Below are 11,318 nucleotides of genomic sequence, written 5' to 3' on the forward strand. Positions count from 1 at the left end.
TAAAGGCTGCAGAACAATATCTTGCAGGTGTTCTTGCCCATTGAAGAACATGCCATTACTTGGGGAGGCACAGGCACATACATCTTGACTATATTCATATTTAGGAGGCTCGTCACTATTTCCCTAGGCACCGAGACTTCGTATAGCTACACTACAGCAACAGTTCTCTCCTTGTACTGCTGTTTAAAATATATTAGTACAGTTTATGTGCTAAACACTGTAAAATAGTGACTTTCCTTGACTTAATTGGGGCAGTCTGCTGGATATATTAGGAAAGGTTGCATATATATTTAATGTGTATTATAGTGTTCATGGGAGCACATTGGCAATGGAGTAGGAGCAATATCTTATTTAGATATATGTGTCTCATTTTAAAAGGGTTTATTCTCATACACTGGCATACATACATACATACGCACTGTGAAATGCAAACAATATATGTGTATTTGAGAGGGCCGGATGCAGAGACGATAACTTCGGGATCCAAGGCCAAGTGCTTCACTGTAAATGGCAGTTCAGTTTGTTTTCTCCATTTATAGTGGAACAGCAATGTGGGATGTGCGGACCCCTGGCCTTTCTGCTGTTCAAGAGCTTCTTGTTTTTACTCAGGGCCTAGATAACAATTTCTTCTACCTTGTTGATACATTTTCTAACACCTTTAATTGTACTGACGCACTGATGAAGTTGTCGCTTCTCTCCCCAGACACGCAAGAAAGCATTTCAGCCAGGCAGAGGGGAGCCAACTAGATGAAGTTCGCCAGGTGATGGGGATGTTGGCCTTTCCCTCCGACACCCACATCTCTCCTTACAAGGTAATTGTATGTGACTCCTCTGGGTCAACAATTAAATCTTGTTTTATAAAGACAGAAATGTTGCCTTTGTGTTGCTGAAACATCGCCGCCCTGCTGTTCTAGGAGTAGTGCTTCTAGGAGAAGTTTGTGTTTAGCATTATCATTGTTGCCTATGCTACTAATGCTATTTACATGAAGCAGGGATTTACATAGGAGCTGTTTTATGCAATACATTTTTGCAGATTTACATTGTTTGCGGGTATAGTTTTCCTTCTGCAAGCATGCCATTCTGTATACGTGTGATTTATTTTTTATGTGGACCAAGATATGCTAAAAGCAAAAATGTCCAAAGTCTCTGGAACTCCCCCTTTAATCCAACCCGAAAAAACTCATTCTCCTCGAGCGTAATATTCAACCAAAAACCAATAGACTTTGGGGGTCAGCGCTAAAAAGCTAAGGAAAATCAGAATGTAGCAAATAGAGAACTTATGGTGTAGTATTTTTTAGAGAGTTGAATTTAAACACCTTCACCTATTTATGCACTATACATTATTGTGTTCCTGTTTTATATTCAAACACCATGTGCTGATGATAGGTGGTAACTACAACTCTCTAAAAAATACTACACCATAAGGCCTCTATCCGTTTAGCCACATGCAGTCCAGTCCAATCCAACAATTCCATGATCACAAGGCTAATTGAAGGGGAGCAGGCAGTTAGAGGTCAATCCTGACAGAAGTAGGGGCACTTAGTCCAGAATGAAATAATTCCATCCTAAATTAAACATTGGCCTGTTACCTTCTCCAGCAGGCTGTGGAGCTTGTTCCATAAAAGATTGGAGATTCCTACGACCCCCAGGAGCAGGGATGTAAATCAGTTGGATAGAGCAACGTCCAAGCCAGAAAATGAGGCAAACAATATGGCACCTCTAAGGTTCCGGCATGCTAGAGATAGGTTGTATGTAGAAACTGACGCACGCAGGGGCTGGTTTATCAAAGGTAGTTGGGGCCTTAAGGCAGAGGAGACTTATGGAAGCTGCTGGAAAGCCGAAATCAACAAGAAAGTGACCCACCAGTATCCCCTTTAAGCTCACTTCTTATTTTAAGGATTTTTGAAAATTTACCATTGAGAGTAATCTCACAGATACGACTACTTGCTGTGTTACTACAACCATGTTTTGGTGTGTGCCCTTCCATTAGTGGGGAAGGGGGGTCCTCGGCAAAACCAGCAGCATGAGTTAATGTTAAGACAAATCTCAAACTGCCATTTTATTGATCATGTGGGCCCTATGAATGTCACATGTGGCCCATGAAGCAGCATCTTATCAGCTCATGAAGGTCAAATAGTTGCTTTATTGCAAAAAGGGACAACGATGATGCAATTCAAAATAAATAATAGGTTTTGTAGGATAGATTGCTTTGTGACATACTAACAGGTATTTTAAAGGTGAACTTCCCCTTTAATAGCCCGGTATTCTGGGAAATGTTCATGGTGTTTTGGTGCTGTCTCTCAATCTGCCCTGCACTTTGCACTCAGTGTTTATATTTCATATTATTACTGTTGTGTGACAACCATAAAAAGCAATGAAAACACAGCTGATTTTTCTGCCTTTGCTGTTTCTCAACAGGATCTTCTGGACCCGGCACGGTGGCGAATGCTTATCCAGCAGTTCCGTTATGATAACTACAGGCTGCATCAGTTGGGGAATAACTCTGTTTTTACTATAACCCTTCAGGCAGGCCTCTCGGCCATTAAAACACCGTATCCTTCCAAACTCAAATGGAAAATTCAGCGTAAAAATTTCTGGGGTCAGTGGTGTAACTGTAAAGGAAGCAGACCCCAAAGAGAGAGAGGGGGGGGGACAGGAAAGAACCCTTTATACCCATTGCCATATTTGTTCCAGATTTTGGCTGTGCGAGTACTAGTGATGTGCGGGCTGGCCCTAAAACCTGCGGGACGGGCAGGTTCGAGCTGACTCCTGCACAAAATCTTCGAGTTACAGGTGAACTCTTCTTCTGCTCTCCTCGACCTAGCACTGCCTGCTTCTGACCCCTAAATTTATAGACTTGAGTCCGCCCCTTTCATAACATCACTGCGGGGCGGGCATGGGTCTATGAGTAGAGGGGGAACAGCGGGTTGGGAGGGGGCGGTTTAGGGTCGGTTGCGGGTTAGGGTCAGTTGCGGGTCGAGAATTCCTCAACCCACACACCACTAGTCAGTATGGCCATTATTGACCCAACTGGCAGCCTACTGGGCAGAGTAAAGGTGGCCAAACGAGCGGATCTCCCTCCGATATGCCCACCTTGAGGTGGGCAATATCGGGCAGATCCGATCGTGGGCCCTAGGGCCCAACGATCGGATCCTAGCATTCGGTAAACGGGCGGTCGGATCGCGGGACCGCATCAACGAACAGATGCGGCCGCGATCCAACGGGATTTTCTGTCCCATCCGATCGAGATCTGGCCGACTTTCGGCCAGATCTCGATCGGGGAAGCCCGTCGGGGGCCCCCATACACGGGCCAATAAGCTGCCGACACAGCCTGTCGGCAGCTTTTATCGGCCCGTGTATGGCCACCTTAACAGTCTATTTGACTGACTGTCAGATTGGGGCTCATTCAAATATTTATTATAAAGGATTCAAATTCAGTTGTACAAGGCCTGCATTAGGCCATTAATAAGGTTTGATGAGTATTCCCCCTCCCCCCATCTTGTAAGATTGTTGGATCTTGTGCTAGTCAGCACATTCCAAACTCTGGGTCTGACTCCACTTGGAGGGAGGCTCTGAGCTTTGGTTGAGGGGCCATTCTTCACCCTAAAGGCCAGTTGGGGGGAGGTTTGGAAACAACTATTGGTTTAGTGATTTAGAGTTTTTGAATGTAGACTGACAAGGAAGTCTAATAATTCTCCCTCAACCCAAGTGCAGGAGAAATAGAAGGGGTTGAAGTGGAGCACAGGCTCATTCTACCACTGGAAACAATCATCAATTGGCACCATTCCTTGACCGTCCCCTATAAACAGACAGTGCTACAAAGAGGATGGAACGTCAAAGAATCCAGACTGCCCCGTGTGCGCCAAATCTCTAAATAAATTAGCACAGCCCCTGCCTATGGCTCACTGCGCCAACTCCCGGCTGGTCTGTAAGATTTCAGGAGATGTCATGAATGAGAACAACCCTCCCATGATGCTCCCAAATGGATATGTGTATGGCTACAATGTAAGTGCTCTTTATAGCCATCTGTCTATTGCCTTCACTCATTGAGGTATGCCATGTGAGTGCATAAAGAACGCTGGGTAAATGGCCAAAAAGATCGGATGCACAAGAGTGCCCATTGTAACCCAGTCGGCCGTCCAATCTTACCTCCAGACACGCTGAATGGCGGGTTCGAGTGGGAGCCTACGGCGCATTCTCTTCCGGCACCCATGGAGCACTTGGTTTAGTCGCATGCGCGCTCGGTTTTTGGTGCAGATAAAAGCGACCCCTGCATGTCCACATTTGGCACATGCACACCTGATACTTCCCTCCAATTAAACTGGCACATGCTTCCAATTGGACGCTGATTGTTCTATTGTTTAGTTATTGGTCCCTTTCACTGTCCATCTCTTATCCCCTTCTCCCATTGGCCCTTTTTGCCTTAAATAGTGGCTTCCCCTCCTTGCCCAAGCTGGCTTCTGTTTGTTCAGTTCCTGCTAAAGCTTTGTTCGTGATTGCTACTTTTTGACTCCCGTCTGCCTTCTGACTCCGATCCTGCCTAAGCCATGTCCGTGTTTGATATTCTTGGTTTGACTCCTGCCTGGCTTCCGACTCCGATTCATGCTGCCTGTCCCGAACCTTGCCTGGCCTTGACTTCAATTCCACCTTCTCCTTGTTTGCACTGCGAGTATCCAAGACGTGTTCAGGTTCCCAAAAGTATGGGGCCCCAAAAGGGCGTCGGTGAAGACCAGGGTCGTCAGGGGTGACCTTCACCTTCTGCACTGAAAGGTTCTTATTAGCGGTCTCCTTGGGTTCCTTGTTAACTAGCATTACACTCCTTAAAGGGGTTGCTTTTAGATTGTTCACCAGAAATAGAAATTTTCTCCAGCTCAGTAATTCAGGTGCAGACTCTAAACTGTTACAATTTTGCTACAATAGTTGATACATTTCTCAGCAGCATCTCTGGAGTATTAGCAACTATTGTATCAAGTCTAACAGCTGCCTGTAATGAAACCCAGAGATTCTGCTCAGCAGGGACAAAGATAAGAAATGTATCAACTAAATGTATCAATTTAGAACAGTTTACAGGGTCAGCGACCCCCCTTCCCAAAGCTGCATCAGAAAGACAGACGTAGGTGAATGATGGAACTTTCTAAACTTCAATATTCGAAAAAACTGTCACAAAGTGATTGAAAAGTTCAGGCGAACTGAAGTGTAGGGGTTTTTCAACTTTAAATAAGCTTTTAGAATGATGTAGAGAGGGATATTCTGAGGCAATTTGCAATTGTTTTTATTATTTGTGGTTTTTGAGTTATTTAGCTTTTTATTCAGCAGCTCTCAAGCTTGCAATTTCAGCAATCTGGTTGCTAGGGTCCAAATTATGCTAGCAACTATGCATTGACTTGAATAAGAGACTGGGATATAAATAGGAGAGGCCTGAAAAGAAAGATGAGTAATAAAAAGTAGCATCTTCATAGTCTTAATAAAAAGTAGCAATAACAATAAATGTGCAGTCTTACAGAGCATTTGTTTTTTAGATAGGGTCAGTGACCCCTAATTGAAAGCTGAAAAGAATCAGAAGTAGAAGGCAAATAATTCAGAAACTATAAAAAAGAAAAAATTAAGGCCAATTGAAAAGTCCCTTAGAATTAGCCATTCTATAACACACTAGTTCTCTTAAAGGACATATAAACCCCCTCCACAAAAATTTCAGTGAACAGCCTCTTTGAAATCTTTAGATAATTGCCACTCTGGTTGTTAAAAGGTTAACAGTAAGGCTGCAGCATCCCCTTAATCACTTAGAAATCCTTCTACCACTCTAACCCGCTCTGCCCCCTCTGTCAGGAATTTGCTTTGGCTGATAATTTATGAGCATGCTCGGTTCTTCTCAGCTCAGATTACTAAACACACCCTCCAGTCTAACAGCCAATGAAGAGATAGCGTTGCTGGTTCCCATAGAAACTCCAGCTGTCTGATCCTATTTTTTTTCTCCTAACCACCATTCCTGAGCTCAGCTTAAAAGAAAAACAAACTCAAACTAAGTAATCTTCGGAATGAGACCAGCATATCGGGGCATGCGCAGTTGGACCAATTCTCTGCTTTGTGACAACTGTGCATGCGGCGAAAATCACTAAAATTGCAGAAGCACTGGTCTCATTCCGAAGCTGCTGAAGATGTCGCCCATGAACTCTGATGGACAGAAGCTGCACAGAGGGGTAAGTAAAGAAGTTGGAGGCGGGGGGGAGCTAAGCTGGGGGGGAAGGGGGGTCTATGTAGAGTAGGTGGGGTTGGGTTTTTTTTTATTAAGGGTTTGTTTCTCCTTTAACTCTTACAGTGCTCAACCCAGCAGAACTTTTTATCAAAGTGTATTGTGCCTGTGTAACCCTGTATTCTGCATTGCATGAACTTTACAGCAACATACATGTCTCAAAGTTACTGATGATCTGTCAGAGGGAAAATGGCTGCCGCGTGAAAGCTGCCATTTGTTTTAGGAAAATGTGATGGCGCTGGCAAATGAAGGGGGAATATACGAATGTGGCTTGGGTGGGGAAGATATTCCCAACTTATATACATGGTAGGAAAATGTAGGCTTTAAGTGTCCTTTAAAGGAGAAGGAAAGCTCCAAGACCGTTTATTGCCAACAGATTAGCCACAATAGTGCAAGCTAGAATGCAATATTTATTCTGCAGAATGCTTTACCATACCTGAGTAAACAGCTCTAGACACTGTCTCTGTTTGTTTAGGATAGAAGCTGCCATATTAGCTTGGTGTGACATCACTTCCTGCCTGAGTCTCTCCCTGCTCACTTACAGCTCTGAGCTCAGATTACAGCAGGGATGGGAGGAGGGAGGGGAGAGGAGCAAACTGAGCATGCTCAAGCCCTAGCCCTGGAGGTTTAAGCTGAAAACAGGAAGTCTGATACAGAAGCCCATGAGTACACAATAGAAGGAAAGAAATGTGGTGTTTCTTGTGACAGAGGACTCAGAGCAGCATTACTTTGAGGTTTTACTGGTGTATTTATATAGACCTTTCTGATAAAGCTTACTTAATTTTAGCCTTTCCTTCTCCTTTAAAGGTGAATCACCCCTTTGAAACATCATACACAACATGCTTGCATCTGTTTGCCCTCTTTGGGGTATATTTATCAAAGAGTGAAATTCCGCCACTCTCCATTCATTTCTATGGGATTTTTATAGGCATATTTATCAAAGGGTGAACTTTCACCCATTGATAAATACGCCTTTCAAAATCCCATATAAATGAATTGAGAGCTGCGGAATTTCACTCTAGTGGCGGAACTTCACTCTTTGATAAATCTACCCCATAGATTCTAGCACCATAGAATAGAGGATAAAGCCAAGAATATGGATAAAACGGGTCTCTGTTACACATAGTTGAAGGGTGTGTAAAAGCACAGCCCACCTTGCGCCCATTTATGTGCAACTTACTAACACATAACTACAGCTTTGGGTAGCAAACCGTTCTTAGTCCTTTAGTAAAAGAGCCCTGTAATTCCACATAGAATGTATAATGAATGGATCTGATGAACACGGCTGCCACTTGTGTAGAGTCCAGTATATTCATAATCTGCCCCTGTTACTTTTCAGTCTCTGCTTTCTATTCGCCAAGACGACAAAGTCGTTTGCCCCAGAACCAAAGAGGTCTTCAACTTCTCCCAAGCTGAGAAAGTCTACATCATGTAGATGTGGGAACCCCCTCGTGCCTCTCGACCTCGCCCCGGAGCATACCCAGAGTGCTCGGCAGAAACGCACAACGGGCGGCACCAGCGACTGTTACGTGGTTGCATTTATACTTTCTTGCGACCAAAGATTAACGAGCAACAACAACAGTACCTGCGTCAAGGAAACGTCCACTTCCAAATGCAAAAAAAAAAGAGAAACATTTGTACTTGAAATTTACAGTTTTGATTGTGAGAGTTTTGTAACGACTGACGCTCCTGAAAAGTTCTCCTTTATGAATTCAGCCTTTTTAACACTTATTTGCTCTCGGGACTTGCAATGCTTGGCCCGTTCCTCAAGTTTGAGGTTCTAGGGTTCTACTTTTTATTTTGTAGAGATCTTGGGATCATATTATTAGTGCTAACGCCTTATATTTTGCTTTGAGAATGTATTCACAACTAAATCAAAACGTATTCTTCCACGTCGGACCTACAGTTCCCTGCGATGGCTTTGACAGAGCTTTGCCGACATTCGAAATAACTGCACATAAGCAACAGCCGCGGTCCTGATCCGGTATCTCTGGATTGCAACGTTTTCAACCAACAGCCGCAAAGGAAGTTTTAGTCTTTGTAACCTTAAGGAAACCTTGCTGTAGAAATTTGTATTTAGTGCTTATTTTTGCATGTTGGTGTTCAACTAATAAAATATTGTTCATTTAATTCATGGCTCTGGGGTTTTTTTTTTTTGCATTTCAAAAAATATGCATAATACCTTGGATTTGGCCAACCCCCCGAATCATTCCCAAACGATTCTGCCGAATACCGAATCTGAATCCTAATTTGCATATGCAAATTAGGGGTGGGAAGGGAACATTTTTACTTCCTTGTTTTGTGACAAAAAGTCACGTGATATCCCTCCCTGCCCCTAATTTGCATATGCTAATTTGGTTTGGCCGGACGAATCCGAATCCTGCTGAAAAAGGCCGAATCCCAAACTGAATCCTGGATTTGGTGCATCCCTAGTATACAGGGGATTATCTCCTTGAGGAGTCCCTGCGAAGAAATTAGATGGTAACAAACTCTATCAAGTTTGAGTAGCAGATTGGAGCTGCTGAGTTCCTATTGGGGCTGGACACTGTCAATCTGCAAAATCGTGATGTAAGTGTGAATACAGACACCATGTTGTATGCAGGCCATTTGCTAACTGTACTATATCCAATTATTATTATAGTGGTCGATAAGATTTCATTCTATGATGTTCCCTTCTTCCTATAGGAGAGATATTAACCCCAAAAGTGACATCACATCTGGAGACGGATCAACTGAAAAGAGGGGGGGTAGTGGTCCTCAAATTAGCTTTTATTTTGTTTCTCGTTTCATTATTTAGCTGTTGGCAGCCCACCCAAATACCTCTTCCGGTCAGATCATCTGAATCTCAACCACTCCACAGTGGGGGGAAAAAAATATACAGGTATGGGATCGGTTTCTAGAAACCAGTAAACCAGAAATTTCCAAATTACAGGAATGCCACCTCCCATAGGGGCAGATTTACTAAAGAGCGAAGTGACGATTCGCCAGCGTTACTGCTTTCAGTCACTTCGATAATTTACTAAGGGGCGCAGGCATAACTTTGCCAACGAAAGAGACAGACGCTAGCGGTGTTCCACACTATCGCCAGGTGACTTTTCGCTCTGGCGAATGGACGTTACTCCGCAAATTCACCAAGATTCGGATTTTACTGAACGTTATCTCTTTCGCCAGACTTTCCTTCACCACCTCAGACCAGACTAAGTGCGTATACTGTATCTTCCTCACTCTTCTGTTACTTACATCATATTTTAAGTGGAAACATTTTCAAAAAACACTGGCGTCTTTTCTTTTTTCAGAGTGATAGGCTGCAAAAGTCCTTACATTTTTTTTTTTTTGGGGTTACCGGGTTCCCCCATACATTTTCTAACATATGGAACATGAACTATACAGTGGGATCATGTGTAGGGCATTATAACAACTCTATTGTCTTTATTAAGGTTTCCCAGGCTTGTGTAATGTATTTGCTGCAAAATATACGTCCATTCAACTTTAAATTTCCCGCTGTATGCAAATTAGTCTGAGCAAAGACCTCTAAAGAAGTTCTGCTATCGAGGTTGAACGCTATTGCATCTTCGCTTTGATTTCCAAAGTAACGCTAGCGAAAATTCACCAGCGTTCGGCGCCCTGGACGCAAATTGACATTTTAGTAAATTACCGTTGTCTGAGCGAATTTTTGCCTGGTGAAGTGTTGCCATGACTGCGAAGCCGTCTCTGGCGAATTTTCGCCGCTTAGTAAATTTACATAACTTAACAAAGAAATCCCTGAAATTAACATAGAAACTGTATTGAACTAAGATGTATTTCTTATTATGTATGATCTACATGCTGGCAGTGGAAAGGTTTAACTGCCAGCAACATCAACATACCTCCCAACTGTCCGGTTTTTCGCGGGACAGTCCCGATTTTTGACAACTCAACCCACAGTCCCAGATTGTTTCTATTTGATCTCCTGCACTGAACAGCCAGAAAAAAAGATACAACGTTTCTAAAACTTATTTGGCTTTTTGTCCAGAATATGTGGCAGCTGCACTTAGATACATTTGTTACAATTTAAGATAAGCAAAGAAAGAATTGTAACAATTTAAGATAAGCAAGTCTCTTGGGGGAACTGTGACTTTCAGCTTAAAGGGCAATTCCCCTTCATTAGCAAAACTGTAATAACACATAAAAACCACAGAAATGTGTTCAAACTTTCATAACCTGCCAAATTTTGTAAAAAGAACAATTAGGGGTCGTGGTCACAAAATGGCCAAATCTTTTTGTCCCTCTTTCTGTTTCCAAAATTTTGGGAGGTATGCAGCAAGCCTATAATTTTGGCAGCTGGCCACAAATTCTCACAGTTAACCATTTGTGTCACACTCCATGTTTGGAATATACAAAGGGAATGTGACGTAAAGATGCAGTAAAAATAGATCTGCACGTGCTGCACAAGAACGACTTTGGTTCCATAACTAGACGACTGCCGTGTCGCTGCAATTTTAACACATTGCTTTAAATAGCTAAAAAAACAAATGAAAATGGGCTTTTTTCCTCCTGAATATGTTTTATTTTAGCGCCATCTCCTGGGCTTAGCAACAATCTGAACTGAGCTGCTACCGATTCAACAATTTTCTTGCAGCACTACCATTGCCTGGATTCAAGGGGTTTGTCACCTTTCACTTAACTTTTTGTATCATGTAGAGATGGATATTCTCAGACAATTTGCCGTTGGTTTTTATTATTTGTGTGTTTTTTTTTTGTTTTTTTTTAATTATTTCACTTATTGTTCTACATCTCTCTAAGTTTAGAGTTTAAAGGAGGGGTTCACATTTATATTAACTTTTAAAATGTTACAGAGTAGCTCGTTCTAAGCAAATTTTTGATTGGTCTTCATTTTTTCTTTTTTTATAGTTTTTAAATGATACCCTGCCCTTTTTTGTATTTTTTTTTTTTTTTGCCTTCTTCCAACTCTTTCCAGCTTTCAAATGGGGGTCACTGACCCCATCTAAAAAACAAATGCGCTGTAAGGCTTCATATTTTTTATTGCTACTTTTTCTTACTCATCTTTCTATTCAGTCCTCTCCTTTTC

The 11,318-nt window shown here is 42.5% G+C and overlaps 1 protein-coding gene across 1 annotated transcript in view; it reads left to right on the plus strand.

The window, feature by feature from the left end:
• The window catches only part of maea.L (macrophage erythroblast attacher L homeolog), a 59,618-nt gene extending 51,238 nt beyond the window's left edge, over window positions 1-8,380 (plus strand). The window contains exons 6-9 of the mRNA XM_018226371.2: window positions 704-812; window positions 2,419-2,552; window positions 3,810-4,005; window positions 7,590-8,380. Of these exons, the coding sequence (XP_018081860.1) occupies window positions 704-812; window positions 2,419-2,552; window positions 3,810-4,005; window positions 7,590-7,685 (535 nt within the window). The 3' untranslated portion in view covers window positions 7,686-8,380. The remainder of the gene's footprint in view (window positions 1-703; window positions 813-2,418; window positions 2,553-3,809; window positions 4,006-7,589) is intronic.
• The last annotated feature ends 2,938 nt before the right edge of the window (window positions 8,381-11,318 follow it).

Source organism: Xenopus laevis, chromosome 1L (genome assembly GCF_017654675.1).
Source record: "Xenopus laevis strain J_2021 chromosome 1L, Xenopus_laevis_v10.1, whole genome shotgun sequence".
Classification (NCBI taxonomy): Eukaryota; Metazoa; Chordata; class Amphibia; order Anura; family Pipidae; genus Xenopus; species Xenopus laevis.